At 46.7% G+C, this 16,804-nt stretch overlaps 6 protein-coding genes across 6 annotated transcripts; 1 reads left to right on the forward strand and 5 right to left on the reverse strand.

Moving 5' to 3' along the window:
* Positions 1-1,442: 1,442 nt before the first annotated feature.
* Positions 1,443-2,901, reverse strand: EV420DRAFT_1642316 (uncharacterized protein; the record flags this gene model as incomplete). The annotated part of the gene is made up of 10 exons (XM_060477344.1): positions 1,443-1,481; positions 1,529-1,845; positions 1,903-1,990; positions 2,043-2,102; positions 2,153-2,257; positions 2,308-2,390; positions 2,440-2,637; positions 2,692-2,746; positions 2,798-2,810; positions 2,864-2,901. 10 exons carry the CDS (start codon positions 2,899-2,901, stop codon positions 1,443-1,445), a joined length of 996 nt encoding a protein of 331 aa, XP_060331577.1.
* An 800-nt stretch (positions 2,902-3,701) lies between these two features.
* EV420DRAFT_1642317 (uncharacterized protein) lies at positions 3,702-5,153 on the reverse strand (the record flags this gene model as incomplete). Its single annotated transcript, XM_060477345.1, has 10 exons — positions 3,702-3,740; positions 3,789-4,084; positions 4,138-4,225; positions 4,281-4,355; positions 4,410-4,508; positions 4,561-4,643; positions 4,693-4,890; positions 4,945-4,999; positions 5,049-5,061; positions 5,116-5,153. 10 exons carry the CDS (start codon positions 5,151-5,153, stop codon positions 3,702-3,704), a joined length of 984 nt encoding a protein of 327 aa, XP_060331578.1.
* Positions 5,154-5,975: 822 nt separating this feature from the next.
* On the forward strand, positions 5,976-7,224 carry EV420DRAFT_1539752 (uncharacterized protein; the record flags this gene model as incomplete). Its single annotated transcript, XM_060473055.1, has 5 exons — positions 5,976-6,578; positions 6,628-6,681; positions 6,704-6,707; positions 6,761-7,119; positions 7,174-7,224. Coding segments are annotated over 5 exons (1,071 nt in total), but the record flags the coding sequence as incomplete, so codon positions are not given.
* Positions 7,225-8,145: 921 nt separating this feature from the next.
* Positions 8,146-9,451, reverse strand: EV420DRAFT_1539753 (uncharacterized protein). Its single transcript, XM_060473056.1, has 3 exons — positions 8,668-9,451; positions 8,564-8,611; positions 8,146-8,514 (listed from the first exon to the last, which is right to left on the reverse strand). Exons 1-3 carry the CDS (start codon positions 9,092-9,094, stop codon positions 8,363-8,365), a joined length of 627 nt encoding a protein of 208 aa, XP_060331580.1. The 5' UTR covers positions 9,095-9,451; the 3' UTR covers positions 8,146-8,362.
* Positions 9,452-12,190: 2,739 nt separating this feature from the next.
* Positions 12,191-14,098, reverse strand: EV420DRAFT_317278 (uncharacterized protein). Its single transcript, XM_060481688.1, has 9 exons — positions 13,715-14,098; positions 13,647-13,659; positions 13,537-13,591; positions 13,281-13,478; positions 13,149-13,231; positions 12,994-13,098; positions 12,884-12,943; positions 12,748-12,835; positions 12,191-12,692 (listed from the first exon to the last, which is right to left on the reverse strand). Exons 1-9 carry the CDS (start codon positions 13,750-13,752, stop codon positions 12,328-12,330), a joined length of 1,005 nt encoding a protein of 334 aa, XP_060331581.1. The 5' UTR covers positions 13,753-14,098; the 3' UTR covers positions 12,191-12,327.
* A 623-nt stretch (positions 14,099-14,721) lies between these two features.
* Positions 14,722-16,465, reverse strand: EV420DRAFT_317296 (uncharacterized protein). Its single transcript, XM_060481689.1, has 9 exons — positions 16,214-16,465; positions 16,149-16,161; positions 16,043-16,097; positions 15,796-15,993; positions 15,662-15,744; positions 15,508-15,612; positions 15,396-15,455; positions 15,254-15,341; positions 14,722-15,193 (listed from the first exon to the last, which is right to left on the reverse strand). Exons 1-9 carry the CDS (start codon positions 16,366-16,368, stop codon positions 14,832-14,834), a joined length of 1,119 nt encoding a protein of 372 aa, XP_060331582.1. The 5' UTR covers positions 16,369-16,465; the 3' UTR covers positions 14,722-14,831.
* Positions 16,466-16,804: the final 339 nt, after the last annotated feature.

Raw genomic sequence — 16,804 nt, forward strand, 5'->3', positions numbered from 1 at the left:
TTTCCCACCAACGTTCAAGAGTTCCTGGTGTTTCTTCCTAATCCACCTCGGCTGGAACAGGGCTCCTCAACGGGGATGACAACGGCAGCCTATACTGCTCATAATACCTTGACTATCCCTGAGGGTCAACCTGGCGGCTAGATCGTACTCTCTTTCCTAGGCTCACAGAGCTTATCTCTTCTGTGGCCATTGGCATTGATATTGGCGAATATTTCTGTCAGACAATGCTGCAAGCGTGTCGTCTCATAAACGAAACAGGATAGGCCTCTATGGCGACATTTCTACCAGAGCGATAGACCCTACCATTCAAGCCACTGCGGAAGCTACCCGTATCGATGGCATATTCACTCTACATCGTGCACCGGTCATGGATCGAGCGTGGTTATGTCATTTTACTTTCATGCTTGTCAGACAATACCAGGTCGAGGAGCGGGATATTCGAGTCTACTCTGATGAGGATTAGCCGTACTCGGTATTACTTTCAAAGCAGAAGATCGCAGCCCATCAATTCATCCCGACGTCATTATCAAGCAAGAAGGTGTCGTCGCTATGGCCGTCAACGTTAGTCCCCATTGAGTTTTGTCCCGCATAGCCGTCTCACACAATACTAGCTTATGTTGCAGATTACTTCACGCATAGAGTACGGTTTTTTCTCTCGGCAGGTTCATCGCAACTGTCGCATAGCTCAGTGAGATCTTCATCACCGCTGGGCTGGACAGACATCTTACATATCTTTCTAGTCCGGTCTACAGATGTCTCGACATACACTATTTCTTTCTCTTATCTGGCGTTCAGACTTTCTAGAGAATCCCTTGTGCATCCCAACCCGAATAAAGTGCTTACCTAGTTCGAAGCTCATGTTCAGCCTGAGACATTCCTTGCTATCGTTGTTGCAATGTTAACTAGGTATCTTTATGCCCAGAAGGCCGTTTCTAAGTTCTGCACGATACCGATTCCGGGACTACGCAAGTTCTTCCATCATAACCCCTCGAAGCGACCTCTTGATATAGAACGAGGTACCAATGGCGACACCAACATCAACGTTATCTATATTCGCCATCTGCGTGTCAGGGTCTGATTCAGATCAATGTAAACGCGCAGGATCTCGACTGCTTGCTTTGACCTCGGGTAGGCAACGGGCGGATTTATCAGTGTATGTTTCGTTCTGCGCTCCGCATAGAGCACCTTTCTTGGGGCATAGACTGAATAAGCTAGTACTAAATGACGCACCGGACGCTACGCTACTCATTAGTTTGTGCACACAGAGTCGAACAGAAATCGATCCTCGAAATGGTCGTACACGCCGAGCGGGCCACACCTCAGTACACGATTTCATAAAATTTAGCTTCGGTCATTACAGCAAGATACACAACAAGATAATAAATAAAAAAGTACACTGGGTTCTCGTACAAGGTTTCCGCTCAAAGAATGCAGTCTAACAGTTACACGGCGGGGCTCATGATGGTGTCCCGTGGTTTGTCCTTGGGGGAATCAGCTCTAATAAAGCGCATGAAGCACGAAGACTGACATCCATTTGACTCATTTCAAGATCATCGTTGAACACCTGCTGAGTTATCGCGACCAATGATGCCTGTCCTTGCATCCCGTCCGTTCGCTGCGTGCCTTCTGTCGATTTGGAGGTGATATCTTTTATCATAGTGGTCGTAATGCTTAGATCGGTTGACGACGTATAGGTATCCCGTCCACCTAGAATTCGGATTCGCGAATTCAGTACCATGTAAAAGGTGTTAGCGTATAGCTTGGGCATGACAAGGGCCGTCGTCCCGTAGAAAGTCTCATGAGGGAAGGAAAAAAAGAGGATAAGGTCGAGCACAGCGACCCCAGCTAAACGTGAATGGTGTTAATATCGCGACGAGTATGAATTTATGGTGTAGTAAATACCGGTTACAGTTCCTGTTTCAATAATAAGACGAATCAACTTGGTGAGAAGCATTCGGGTGCGACGGAAACCAGTATCACAGCGCATAAGCTGTGAAACAGTATCAACATCATTCAAGATAGCGGAAAGAAACGGAGCTCACATAGTAAGTCATGCAGATAGCGATGAGGATATCACACAAGGCTGAAGCTCCGTAAAAAATCTACGCATGGATCAACATTGTGAAAACGGGATGTCGAGCCAGTTGCGTACCCCGACAGCGATGGATGTCCTTCGATTATTGAGTTTAGTGACATCGCCTGCTTCGAAACAGTAGGTGCCTGTGATTATGGCTGCTACAGCGCTGGTCAAGGATAACTGTGAATAGATGAGCTAGATTGTCAGCGGGAAAGAATACGGCAACGGACACAGGTCACAAGTATAGTGACGATCTGAGACTTTGACAATATGAAAATTCGGTACGCATAGAAGCACTGTACGATACTAGCAACTGTACATATTATAAGTAAGGGAAAATGGACAGACGATGTATCACACACCGACAGCGCCCATGATAGGGACAATGAGCCAATTAAAATACATCCTAGTCAGTGCTTCTATGTCACCGAAGCCGTACCCGAATCCTGCAAAGGCGTCATAGGTGACGAGTATCGTCTGTGCGAATTCGATAACGTAGATGCCATAGACGAGATATTTTGTGAATCGTCTGTCATTCGGAAATGCTAGATAGTACAGATCTAACAAAAAGGCATTAGAAACAATCTACTCCAGAATGAATCGGAGCGACATACAAAGCTGCACAGTAAGGGTCCCGAAGAGTCCCCAGTGCAAGAGATAGGCAACGATCTAAATTACGGTGTTAGGACTGAAGACACTTAAACACACGATTTGACAAACCGCAGGTCCAGAGCTGAAATAGGATCTCAGTGTGTACCGCCGCTCGATACCATAGTGATAACTTACAGCTTTTCTATAGGATAACCTGCAGGGACTGGCTGCATCTTGGGTCTGGGGTTGTTTCAAACTACCGGTCTTGGAGAGAAAGCGCCTGTACATATATGTCCGACTACCATCATGAGAGAGTTGAAAGAAGACGCACAATACCCAAGGCCGGTCAGCATCACAATACAGAAGCCAGCTGGAAGGCAGTACAACTGCTCTAATCTCAACCATGTTCATCAGCAGTCAGCGCATTGGCCTATCAAATTAATCATCATGATTCTGTCTTACCAGTTCAGAAGAAATCTCAGAACCAAGTTATAAAAAGTGGACGATGATGTTTCGTTGATATCGAGACTACCCCAGGTGAGAAGAAGGATCATTATAATGGATCCGCCACTCACCATGCTATGCAATTGTCGTGTCCGATATCTATCTAGCTTCTTCCGTCTTCCAATAAGTGCATTGAAGTGGCTTCTTGAGCTCCATCTTTCACAGCGTCCGGTATACTGTTTATGCGAAGATGTCCCACCGCCATCGGAATGCGGCAGTGTCTGTACTATCAGTAGTAATCTCTGTATCCGTCTCTATGCACTGAACCATTCTTATTTGTCTTCCAGGCTTCCCCCAGCCAACCGTACTCCACAGGGAGAACGAGGAGACGTGGGTAGGTAGGTAGTATCGCACGGCAGTGTCCACAAGCGCGCTCCATGAATGAAACGAAATGCAAGTATGGGAAAGTTCAAAAATATACTGTGAACCAAGCGCATGTGACGTCCGATTTGGCATTGGTGTTTGATACAACAAGACAATAATAATTTAAGGCGAGCTCTTGAACGCGATGTAAGCTCAAAGACACCATTTACGCGGGGAGGCTCATGCTCTCGTGCTGTGGTTTGTCCTTTAGGGAAATCAGCTTCTATAGAGCGCATGAATCGCCATGACTGACATTCATTCGGCCCATTTCACGGTCATCGTCGAATATCGGGACTACTGACGCCCGTCCTTGTACCCCATCCGTTCGCCATGTGCTCTGTGTTGGACGATCCCTTATCATAGTGGTCATGATGCTCATATCGGTAGAAGATGTATAGGTATCTCGTCCACCCAGAATTCGAATTCGTGAATTTAGCACCATGTAGACAGTGTTAGCATACAGCTTGGGCATGATGAGGGCCGGCGTCCCGTAGAACGTTTGATGAGGGAAAGCAAAAAAGAGGATAAGGTTGAGTAGAGGAACCACAGCTGAAAATAGGCGGCGTCAATGTAGTGATGATGATGGATGGTGCGAAACATACCTGTCACAGATCCCGTTTCAATATCGAGACGAATCAGCTTGGTCACCAAAATTTGGGTCTGACGTAAACCGGTATTGCCACGCATAAGCTACGAGATAATATCAATGTTGGACGAAAACATATGAAAGAGAGAAAGAGCTCACGTGATAAGTCATGCAAATAGCAATGACAATATCACATAAATGATAAAGCGGAAGCACCGCACCAAATCTATGCAACTTGAGGGATCAGCACGAGGAACATGGGACGCCTAGCCATGCACTTATCCCGACGGCAATGGATGTCTTTCGGTTATTGAGTTTAATAATGTTACCTGCTTCGAAAGAGTAGACGCCTGTAATAATAGCCGCCACGGAGCTAGTCAAGGATACCTGCAAGTAGATGGGCTAGACTGTCGCAGAGAAACAGAACGAAAACAAATACACAGGTGACAAATATAGGGACCATTCGCGATTTTGATAATATGAAGATTCGGTACGCGTAGAAAACCTGCCCGACACAAGCAGCTGTGGTCATGATGAGGAACGGAAAACGATCAGAAGATGTTGCGTGTACCAACGGCGCTTATGATGGGGACCGCGAGCCAATCAAAATGCATATCGGTGAGGGCCTGGATGTCACCGAATCCATAACCGAACATTGCAAAGGCGTCGTGGGTGACGAGCACCATTTGAATGAATTCGATAATATAGATGCCATAGACAAGGTATTTTGTGAATTGTCTGTCATTTGGAAAGGCTAAATAGTACAGATCTGACGAGAATGTATCAGGAACAATATTTCTGGAGAATGAGTGACGTAACGTACAAAGCTGCATGGAAAGAGTCCCGAAGAGTCCCCAGTGCAGAAGGAGCGCGATGATCTAAATTGCCGTGTCATGGATTGAATTGCTACAACGCAAAAAGACCAACCACAGGTCCAGACCTGGGATACAATGGTTAAGTACATACATTGCTCAAATCCGTGACAACAACTCACAGTCGTTCTATGGGATAACCTTCCGGGACGGGCTGCATGCTGTATTGGGCTGAGGGTCGTTTTACGAATCGGTCCCGAAGAAAAGAAGTCGTATATATATCACTGACAATCATAGTGAGAGACTTGAAAGGCGCACAAATACCTTCGCATTACACGACAATTTGGCTGAATGGCAGCTGCAATCATTTTCAGTGGTCAGCGCATTGATCCATCAAAATGAAAGATCGTAATTCCGTACGGCGAGTTCAGAAGAAATATCCGAGCCGAAGTTTTTCAAAGAATAAGAGCATGGCGCGTTGTATCACGTTGATATTACGAATAAGCGATCCCTGGAATAAACTGCGAGAAGAAGCTTGAACTCGAAGATACGCTATGGCGTCCGACATCTAGTCTTCCAACAGGAGCGTCTAAAACAGCCCTAGATTCTGCCGTCATCGGGAATTTTCTGATCTCTCAGTGTCCGTTGGTTTCGTTGGTAACCAATGTGGAAGAATTCCCCAGAGTGTATCGATGTAGACTGCGGTGGCAGTTTGTGGCATCATCTCTTGCACCGAACAATCTCTGCATCATTTCCTCTGCTCTACAGGGAGAGCAGCCAAGAACACGTTGAACTGAGCTGGAGCTGGAGCTGGCTCGAGGCCGTATCGGAGAAACACTGAAACAGGCGGCGTGGGAAAAGAATTTGCTACAAAAAGAAACTCCGCGGAATAACCATTTATTCCGCCATTCTAGACTGAAAGCAAGCTCGTCAACGTCAACTGCGAATGCTCTCTGTAGGCCTATGGAAATTCTCTGTTTTGAACTGCAGGCTCAAGACGTGGGAAAGAACATAATCAGATAAACTTGCGACCATGGCTGCCATGTTTCCCGCCAACATTCAAGAGTTCTTGACATCCCTTCCTAGGCCACCTCGACTGGGTCGGAATGCGTCGAAAGGGACGGCAATGGAGGCTTATACAGCACATAATATCTTGACGGTTCCTGAAGATCAACCAATCCTCAGCCGACTAGACCATACGCTCATTCCTAGACTGACACAGTTTATCTCTTCGGTGGTCGTTGACTTCGATATTGGCGATGTATCTTGTCAGTCAATGCTGCAGGGTCTCCAGCTTATGCGAGCATGTCGAATCGAGGGCGAAAACAACGTGAGCCTCTACGGCGAATATTCTACCAGAGCAATAGACCCTATCGTTCATGCTATCGCAGAAGCTGCCCATATCGATGGCGAATTCACTCTTCATCGTGAGCCTGTTACGGACCTCGTGTGGCCGCAGAAATGCAGCTGTTTTACTTTCACGCTTGTCGGACAAGACGACGCGGTTAAGGAGCAAGATATTCGAGTCTGCTCTGATGAGGATACAGCGTACTCGTCGTTACTTTCGAGGGCAGAGGAACTCAGCCAGTCGATTCGCCTAGACGTCACTAGGAAGCAAGAAGGTGCCGCTGCTATGGCCATCAACGTTAGTCTCCATCGAGTTTTGTCTGATGTCGCCGTCTCACGCAGTGTAGCTTGCATCGCAGATGATTACTTCACGCGTAGAGTACGGCTTTTTTTTCCTGCGGGTTCATTGCAATTGCTGCCCAGCTCGGTGAGACTTTCATCATTTCTGGGCTCGACAGACATTTTACGTATCTTTTCTAGCCCGGTCTACGGATATGTCTCGCCCAGGCCATATTCTACTACTGTCACCTGCATTCAGACTGTCCGGAGAACCCCTTGTGCACCCTGACTCGAACAAAACGCTCACGCCATTTCAAGTTAACATTCAACCCCAGCCATTCCTCGCCATAGTCGTTGCAATGATATTCTCCAAATTGCTTCCTGGTCGCCGCGTCGCCGATCCTCCTCCTGATCTCTTGCGGCCTCAGTTATCGGAGTCAATACAAGATACAGATGTAGGCCAGAAAGAACCGAAAGGTAATGAAGAAGACGACCATGGCGAGGATCAAGCAGATCAAAGCGATCTCCCAGCCGTTCCTTTACAAATTGCGACGAATGCGGTATATCAATTGTTGTTTCTGGCACAACAAAATGCGCTAATATTTTCTTGTTAGATGATATTGCAGCATCCATGGCTACGGTCCACTGACATACACCGTATCTCTGTCAAACGACATACCTTCCAACCGTCAACGGACCCTCAGAACGTTCCGATAGCCAGCAGCAAGAACTCTGGCCTCGTGATGGAAAACCTCTTGCTACCTTTATTGCAACGACGGTCACTGGTGCAGCTTTGTCGTCGTTCTCCTCACGTTCCGTCGACAAGCCTTGAGATTGTAACGCTCCTAAGCCAGATTCGGGCCAGTCGTTGGAACACCGTGTGGACATGCCGCGCTGAAAGCCGCGAGGAGCCTTTTATCATCAAGCTTGTCCCGGAAACGCATTCGGACATGATTTGGCGGGAGTTCTACATGTACGAGGTGGTCCTAAAGGAATGTCCTTCTCTTGTTCCCATGTTTTACGGGATGTTCCAGAGACCTGTCGGCGGTTGGTTCGCTTTCTGCCTCGAAGACGTTGGGGATAATCTCGAGACAACGTACGACCTAGGTTGGTCCGGGGTGAAGAGGACTATGTCCAAGATGCAATGGTAAGTAACCGTGTGTCTTCAAACGTCGTTCATTGACCGGTCCTTCAGGCTGAAATTACTAGAGTCAGTGAAGCAATTACATTCATTGGGTGTCTTGCATGGTGATCTTGAACCGCGAAACATAGCGCAAACGACGGAAGGATTCAAATTCTTTGACTTTGGACACTCGCAACTGCATCATTGCCAGTTTACAGAGTGCGACGAGTTACAAAATCTGTTGAGCATATAGAGTAGTAATGTATCTTTGTTGTTGTTATTTGATTATCGGTTTTTATCTGCTGCGCTTGAGGTCCTCTCGGACGAAGCGGTACAATGTATAATATATGCTACTGAGCTCGTTTTCCCCCTTCACTTTTCGCATTCTGGAATAATTTTAAAACCGCAGATATGAGCTTTGGCGAAGTTCGCGTATACAGTGTTCTTCAACGACTTCAAGTCCCAGTGTGGGTTCTACTACTATGAATGATGCGGGACGGACGAGAAGATGGGCCAATGCATATCTCAAAAAAAAAATTGTATCAATAACGAGAACTTTTGCGAGAGGACACGACTTCAATAGAAGAGTTAGCATCTATCATACAACAATATACGTACAAAGTCTCATGAATATATATAACTATATGATAACTCAATGGTATAAGTGAGGATCATCGGACTTAGTAGTTGTAGTGGACATTCCAGCAAGAAGAGTCGTAGTACTTCTTGTCGTCCTTGTCCTCGTCACAGTTATCCTCCCAGGTCAAGATGTCGATGGTGTTCTCGAAGAGCTCACAGATGATCTTTTCCTCGATCTCTTCCTCAGAGTAGACTAAAAAGAACGCTGAATAAACTGAAGAGGGAGTAAGTACCAAACGTACCCCGGCAAGAGTTACATTTGTCGTCCTTCTCACAAAGGCTCTTGCAGTCTGAAGAGTAGATGTCAGGAAAAGTGATGATGGACGAAAATGAAAGACAAACTTACCGATCTCGTAGGTATCTTCTTGACATCCATTGTGGTCGTAATGAGTGTACTTTCCCTTGTTCCATCCCCTAAAGTCCTTCTTATGCTCGAACACAGGCTCCCAAGTGCAGTCTTTGCGCCCGTGGTCCTTGTCGTCGTTGTCCTTGCCGAAGTCCTTGCTGCCACCGTCATTCCTGCCATGGTCCTTGTCATCATCCTTCTTGCCAAAGTCCTTGCTACCACCGTCGTTGTGACCATAGTCCTTGCCGTATTCCCTGCTACCGCCGTCGCTGTAGCCGTTGTAACCTACGCTACCGTCCCTGGCTTGAACGGAAGCAGAGAGGGCGGGGACCAGCGGCGAGAGGGATAAGAGTGGCGACTGAGAAATGCATCGTGATGACTGAGCTGAAGTAGGCAGACGAAGATGGTGAGTCTGACTGGAGAACATGAGTGATTTCTCTGTCCTTTATATCCCTTCGGTTACCATAAATCCTCTACGACGTAAATCGCCGGCTGGACCAACAAGTGTTCTTCAAGAACGTCATATTGAAACAGCACCGAACACGAGAAGGTGGATATTCATAGCCAAGAGTAATTTTCGTCAAGACCTGACGAGCTGCAAGGGAACCTTCGAGTCGCGGTAACCAAATATGCAGTGCAAGCGGGAACGTCGGTCTCAAGGGGAACGGGGGAATACTTGAAAGGCCGGCCACTGGCAAGCCATGGCACATACGAGCCCGTGTACCCAGACCATAGATGGACCTGCATCAGGAATTAACGTTACAACGACGGCAGACAGAACGGCTGGGACTGACAATGACGTCAAATTTACTAGATTCAAATAACAATTTTATTAAAAACTAAAATTTCAAATACAAAATGTAAGTAAATTAGGGCGGCGGGGCACAGTGTACGCGCATCGTGCCTACTCTATACTATGAAAATGGTTTTTACGGAGGCCTCATGAGGTCGACTGGCCATACGGCGATGGTGGAAGGCCCCGCTGTGCTGTACAAGTGAAAATTCTGCGTGATGGGTCGGTGGCCATACGCAACAACGGCGGGCTTAAGCACATCCATCGACGATGCCGTTGCATTTTCCTACGGTTCGGAGATGGGTGACAGGCAGGTGGTGGTGGCAGCACAATGTAGGTGGTAGGGCAGAGGGCAGGTAGGTGGGCGGCGAGATTGTTGAACATTGGGAAAAGTTAGTGAAGGGAAAACATATGACAATGTTTGATTCCCTGTTTTTGAAAATGATAGTATGAGCCTGGAGGTGGTCGTACAGCAAGCGGAGAGGGTGGAATGGCCGATGGATAAGGATCGGGGTTCGTCATCGTCATCGGTGGTCGTGGCGACATCCTGGGGTAAAATGGACGTCAGAGTCGTAATCCCCCATGGCGAGAATGAGGGATACGTAGAGATGGAGGCGATACCAAGCCTGGGGCGGGCGGTAGGCTCCGATGTTAGATTTAGGTGAGAGTAGTAGCGGCGGGGGCCGTCAGTGATGATGTTGCAGGCGTCTTTGGGATATCCGTCGTGCTCCATCGTGAGGAGTCGATGCCTAAAATTTCTTTACAGTTGGGCCCGTCGTTCGTCATCGGGACCCCGATCTTCGTCCAGCCTTCCCGCTCGCCCTTTCCGGCCCTTCGTCTATCCTTCCCAGCCCAGTACCACTCTCCTTCACTCTACACCTACCCAGATGAACCTTCCCAGCCACTATGCATGCCGCCATTACCGCCGTCTTCGCCGTCAACCACCTGGGTGGGCTGCTAGCGTTGTGTACGGCCCTGCGTGCCCAGATGGCTATCGATCTCCGATATAATTGGGCATTCGATGTTGTTTCGTGCCTGCATTGCTGGCATTCGCTGCGATTAGGGCCGATCTCCACATGGGGGAATGGATGCAGGTTCACAGGTGTCCTGGCGGACATACTGGTGGGTGATGGTAGCGGGACCCATTGTAAGCAGTGTGTGGCATCGTGGGCGAGTTGTTGGGGGTTGCGCGTCTTCTCAGGAACATGCAGCTCATTTGAGGGCTTACGTGGTGGGTGGCGGGGATATAGATGCTATCCTGGGCTCTTGGGGCCACAGGATTAGTCAAAATCATCTAAAAACCATATATCAGTAGTAAAAATAAATAATACATACTTTTCCCCGGTCATGGAGAGCGATATAGCCAAGAATTGAGCGAGACGATGAGAGGGTGGTGGAGGAAAGTAGAAGCAACACAGCCACTTGATCGCTGTACGGGTGGTCGGACCGGGGTCATCGAGGGCATGGATCTAAACATTATGAACGTTCCCCTCCTCGATTCAGGCACTCTTGAGAGCCCAAAATTCAACAACATGTCTGTATTATAATCCATACTACTGATGTATGCATTTTTTTTTCTTATTCTGACATTGCTACAGTGCTCTACTGCTTAAAGGCTAAATGACTGCATGTTCATTCTAGCAAGTACAGAAGCCATCAGCAAACCATCGGTAAAGTTGAAAGACATGACATCATTAGCAGGACAACTGAATAAAATAAGAATGTCATAAGCCGTCGAGATAAGAACGAATCCTCCGTAAACTCCGGACTTGTAATTGAGAGCGGCCAGCCCCGGTCTCACAAGAACCGAGAGAGTTGATAGTCAAAGGGAAAAACACTTCAGATATGCTAAGGACGTCGAGTGGATTCATCTTCGAAAATCGTCGCGGAGAATGCGTTTTAGCTGGCAAGTCCATGGTTCAGCGAGAAAGGTGGATCTTTCCCGATGTAAACAAGTGCTCCTTGCCCGCTATGGCTGACCCCAGCAGTTACGGTGATAGTAAGCGAAACATGGTTATTCTACAATGCGATGCCACTGATACACCGAGTCCTCCAACAAAACGCCGAATTGAAGGACTTGGGCATTGAACTACTCATTAAGGTGGTATTAGCCACCATTAACGAGTTGCTAGATATATCTAAGGTCGCCATAGAGTATTAGAAAATTTGCGGTCCCAGTAGCGAAGAGGGGAGGCTAAGGACAGATGCCGGGTGAAACGGCACTCAACGAAGTGATCCAGCGCTTGTGCCGACTCTTCGGCTGTAAGCGGCAGTTGGCTGCCAGTTTCCGTTCTGCTCAGTGGCTTGGAACTTGAAGGTGCTTCATACATATCTACACAGCTTCAAATTAATTCGTCTTCGAGTTCGTAAATTCAAGGTGTATTTAAAGAAACTTCGTGTGCTGTATTTCTGCCATGCCTGGAATGTCTCAGGCTTACCTCCCAGCACCAGTAAACTGTAAATTATGACAGGTCTCCCCGTCTCTCCCGCCGCTCCGTCCTAGACTGACGTTCTCGCCTACGCCGTATTTAGTTACCGCGACTCGAAGGATCTTTTCCGCCTTGGCAGGTTTTGACGATTGAAATATCAACATTGTGCGACAGAGCCATCACAATCTGTGGCGAAAATGAAATGGATATCTTGCTGTAAAAGGCGGACAATTTGAGTCAGCCGCTCGATTCTGAATTGGCGCCAAGACTGGCCATCACGACGTTTGTCTTCTTTTATAAGCCGCTACCGTTTGGTATGTTTTGTTTACACTTTGCTGACTTCGGTTTATATTACAAAAAAGAAATCAGGGCGGGTTCCCGTACACAGCGTAAGTTCAAAAAATGAACACTATCATTTACGCAGTGAGGATCACACTATCATCCTGTGGCTTGCCCTTTTGGGGGAGAGTCAGCTCTAAAACGATACAGATCACAATGACTGACCTTCACTCGATCCATTTCAAGATCATCGTTGAAAACCTGTTTAGATACCGTGACAACTACTGCATGACTTTGCATCCTGTCCGTGGGCTTTGTGCCCCCTGTTGATTGGCAGGTGATATCTCGTACCATAGCCGTTGAAGACAGATAGGTATTCCGTCCCCCCAAAATTCGGATTCGCGAATTCAGTACCATGAGAACGGTATTAGCCTGCAGCTTTGGAATAATGAGTGCTGATGGAACATAGAAAGTCTGATGAGGGAGGGCAAAAAAGAGGATAAGACAGAGCAGGGCGACAACAGCTAAATGCAAACAGTATGAAGATTGCGACGAGTGTGGATGGTGTAGAGGAGATACCTGTCACAGTTCCCGTTTCAATGGTGAGACGAATTAGCTTTGTGGCCAGAAGTCGGGTGCGATGAAAACCAGTATTACTACGCATAAGCTACAAAGAGTATCAATATCAATGATGATAGAGACAGAAAGAGCTCACATAGTAGGTCATGCAGACAGCGATGATGATATCGCACAAGGCAGAGGCTCCCAACCAAATCTGCATAGCGTTCAGCATGATAAACATGGGATACCTAGTCAGTCACGTACCCCGACAGAGATGGATGTCTTCCGGTTGTTGAGCTTAGTGATGTCACCTGCTTGTAAACAGTAGACACCTGTAACTATACCTGCCACAGAACTGGTCAACGATACCTGTAAATAGATGAGCTAGGCTGTTATGACGAAAGAACACAGCAACGAACACAAGTGACAAATACCGGGATCGTTCGTGACTTTGACAATATGAATATTCGGTATGCATAGAAGAACTGTCCGACACAAGCAACTATATTTATTATGAGTAATGGAGAACGAATGGACGATGCTGCACGAACCGACAGCGCTCATGATAGGGACAGTTAACCAACTAAAACTGATTCCGATAAGGCTTTTAATATCACCGAAGCCGTTCCCGAATGTTTCAAACTCGTCGTGAGCAACAAGTAGGGTCTGCACAAATTCGATAGTGTAGATGACATAGACGAGACATTTTGTGGATTGTCTGTCATTTGGAAATGCTAGATAGTACAGATCTGACGAGGTGGCATTACTTAGAAACAATCTACTGGGGAATGCCATGAAGCAACGCACAGAGTTGCACAGAAAGGGTTCCGAAGAGTCCCCAGTGCAAGAGACAAGCGACGATCTGAATTTTTGTGTTAGGGTCAGACTGAATAGGCTAAATATACAACTTGACGAACCAAAGGGCCAGATCTGAAATGAAATGATTCAGTAAAAACCGCTGTTCAATATCCTGACTATAACTTACAATTCTTCAATGGGATAACCTGCAGGGATGGGTTGCATGTTGCGTCTGGGGTTGTTTTACTGATTCCGAAGGGATAAAATCCGTAGATATATACTAAACAGCCATCTCGGAGACTTTCGTATTTCTAAGACCGGCCAATATCACATCACTGAAACCGAGATGAAAGGCAGTCCGACTGCTGCGATCTCAAACTATGTTCATCAGAGGTCAGCGTGTTAACTTATCAAATGGATTATCGTGATTCTGTTCTACCAGTAAGAAATGTCTGAACGAAGTTGTAACAGAAGAGTTACTGATTGTACATCTATACCCAGAAGATGCACTGTAACATGATGTAGAGGTGGAGCAGAAAGCACCTGCGTGGCATCGTGATCAAGATCTTCAACAGAAGGCGTGGGAAATAAACGTACCGAAATAGAAACCCAAATCTCTAGGCTTGCTCTAGGCTCTAGCGATGACCATCGGCCCACAATATTCTCGTCTCCCTCGATACAGTCTGCTCTCGCTTCTGGTTGATGACCCTGACATCAGTGATCTATTTCGCGGACGATATTTTCCTATGAATACGGAAGCTTAGTCGGCCCAAAATCAACCCTCTCACGAGAGATTGCTAGTACTTCTGGTCAGTCAGAGTACGCCATGGTTCTGTTGCTGACAGCGATTGCAATTTCAACATCAGTATTGTGCTACAGAACCATCCCAACATACGACGAGAATGAGAACTTCTCTGTCTTGTTATTTAAGTCCCATGATTTGAACCAACCTTCCCTTCTTGACGTGACCAGAAATCAGATTGGCACCAAGGCTATTGCCATTAAAGTCAGTCCTGTTCAAAAAGCGCCTTTGATCTGGCATTCAATCTTCTCGACTTACCTTGCTCTATACAGATTTCGATGAGTAACTCTAGCTATAGCTTTCTATTTCATTGCAGCGGTGGCACAACTGAAAGCCAACCAACGTTTTCTTTAGTGTGTATGATCAATGGAGCGATGTGCCAGTACATCCAAGTCGTAACATTTGAATTGGCATTTACAACACGACAATAAACAATTTAGGGTGATGTGAGCTCAAAAAGCACTCTGCTAACAGTTATGATCCAACGCTTTTGCTCTGCCGTTTATCCTTGATAGAAAATCAGCTCCGACGAAGCATGTGAATCACCACGACTGACATTCATTTGACCCATCCCATTATCATTGTTGAATATCTCTTTACTTATCGCAACTGCTGGGGCTTGTTCTTGCATCCTGTCCATTTGCTGTGTTGATTGGGAACTAGTATCCTGCATCAAAGCGGTTGTGAAGCTTATATCAGTAGAAGCCAGATAGGTTTCGCGTCCTCCCAAAATTCGGATTCGCGAATTCAGTACCATGTAAATGGTATTAGCATAAAGCTTGGGCATGATGAGGGCGGGTGTCGTGTAGAAAGTCTGATGACGGAACGCAAAAAAGAGGATAAGATTGAGCAGAGCGACAACAGCTAAAAACCAGACATTCAGTCTTCTGTCAATGATAACGGTCGATGGTGCGGATTACATACCTGTCACAGATCCCGTTTCAATAGTAAGACGAACTAGTTTTGTGACCAAAATTCGGGTCTGACGCAGACCGGTATTTCTGCGCATAAGCTACGAAACAGGATGAGCATCATTGAAGATAGTTGAAAAAGATAAAGAGTTCACGTGGTAAGTCATGCAGATAGCGATGACAATATCACACAGGGCAGAGGTCCCGCACCAAATCTGCGTGCCATGCGGATCAGCACAATGAACATGAATGTTTAGTATTATTTACCCCGACCGTGATGAATATTTTCCTCTTATCGAGTTCAATAATATTACCTGCTTCAAAAGAGTAGACGCCTGTAATTATAGCTGCCGCAGAGCTGGTCAAGGATACCTGTAAATAAATGAGCTAGACTCCACGGAGAAAGAACACTGCAACGAACACAGGCGATGAATATAGGGATGATTCGCGACCTCGACAATATAAATATTCGGTACGCATAGAAGGTTTGTCCGACGTAAGCAACTGTACCCTGATAGTAAGTAATAGAAAATGAGTAGAAGGTGCTGCACGCACCGACACCGCTTATGACGGGGACTGTGAGCCAATTAAAATTTATTCTAGTCAGGGCTTCGATGTCACCAAAACCATAACCGAACACTGCAAAGACGTCGTGGGTGACGAGCACCATTTGAACAAACTCGATGATGTAAACGCCATAGACAAGACATTTTGTAAATCGTCTATCCTTCGGAAATGCGAGATAGTACAGATCTAACCAGAATGAATCAGAAACAATATTATTGGAGAGTGGACGACGCACACAGCTGCACGGAAAGAGACCCAAACAGTCCCCAGTGCAAGAGAGAGGCGACGATCTTAATTGCCATGTTAGGTACTTAATAGGCTCAACGCAACCCTTTACGAACCAAAGGTCCAGACCTAAAATGAGCTGTTTCAGTAAATGCCGATCAATTTGAAGATCATAGCTTACAGCTTTTCTACGGGATAACCTGCGGGTATGGGCTGCATTATATCTGGGGTCGTTTTGCTGGTCCTGAAGAGAAAGAACCTGCCATACATATATCTCTGACAATCATCGTGCGAGACTTGAAAGAAGGCGCATAAGTACGCAAGGCCGATCGGCATTACACCACGGCAACTGATCTGAATGGCAGTTCCAAATGTTCATCAGCGGTCAGCGCATTGTCAAGTTCATATTGAAACTGCCCCCCCCCAGAATAGGCTGTGGGAAGAAGGAACCTGAACTTGACGATATCACCCTATACAATTATCCCATCCGACCTCTAGTTATCCAAACGAGGCAGCTTCTTATTCCCTAGATGCCCCCGTCGCGAGTCGGAAATCTTCCTGGTGTTTCCGTGTCTGCTAATTTTGTTCTTTCGAAAAAGTCCCGCTGTAGCTCGGAATGCGGAATCGAAGTGGGCTACGGGCGGCAATTTCTGTATCCGTCTTGCACTGAACAATCTCAGTGTCATGTCCTCCGATTATCCCTCAGAAAACATACCGCACAGAGCTGGGGGCGGTCAAGGAGACGTACTCGTCAACATCGACTGTAAATGTG

The sequence above is a fragment of the Desarmillaria tabescens genome, assembly GCF_030435595.1.
Source record: "Desarmillaria tabescens strain CCBAS 213 chromosome Unknown EV420scaffold_15, whole genome shotgun sequence".
Taxonomy (NCBI): Eukaryota; Fungi; Basidiomycota; class Agaricomycetes; order Agaricales; family Physalacriaceae; genus Desarmillaria; species Desarmillaria tabescens.

What these genes read in the sequence shown, in the direction of transcription:
- EV420DRAFT_1539753 (XM_060473056.1), bottom strand. Translation starts at nt 9,094, where the DNA reads ATGTTCTCCAGTCAGACTCACCATCTTCGTCTGCCTACTTCAGCTCAG. An exon ending in AGAAGATACCTACGAGATCG is followed by an intron (nt 8,612 to 8,667) that starts GTAAGTTTGTCT and finishes TCTACTCTTCAG; the next exon opens with ACTGCAAGAGCCTTTGTGAG. An exon ending in CAAATGTAACTCTTGCCGGG is followed by an intron (nt 8,515 to 8,563) that starts GTACGTTTGGTA and finishes CGTTCTTTTTAG; the next exon opens with TCTACTCTGAGGAAGAGATC.
- EV420DRAFT_317296 (XM_060481689.1), bottom strand. Translation starts at nt 16,368, where the DNA reads ATGCCGATCGGCCTTGCGTACTTATGCGCCTTCTTTCAAGTCTCGCAC. An exon ending in GTCTCTTTCCGTGCAGCTGT is followed by an intron (nt 15,994 to 16,042) that starts GTGCGTCGTCCA and finishes CATTCTGGTTAG; the next exon opens with ATCTGTACTATCTCGCATTT. An exon ending in CTATCTGCATGACTTACCAC is followed by an intron (nt 15,342 to 15,395) that starts GTGAACTCTTTA and finishes CCTGTTTCGTAG; the next exon opens with CTTATGCGCAGAAATACCGG.
- EV420DRAFT_317278 (XM_060481688.1), bottom strand. Translation starts at nt 13,752, where the DNA reads ATGCAACCCATCCCTGCAGGTTATCCCATTGAAGAATT. An exon ending in AGACATCCATCTCTGTCGGG is followed by an intron (nt 12,944 to 12,993) that starts GTACGTGACTGA and finishes AACGCTATGCAG; the next exon opens with ATTTGGTTGGGAGCCTCTGC. An exon ending in TGAAACGGGAACTGTGACAG is followed by an intron (nt 12,693 to 12,747) that starts GTATCTCCTCTA and finishes GTTTGCATTTAG; the next exon opens with CTGTTGTCGCCCTGCTCTGT.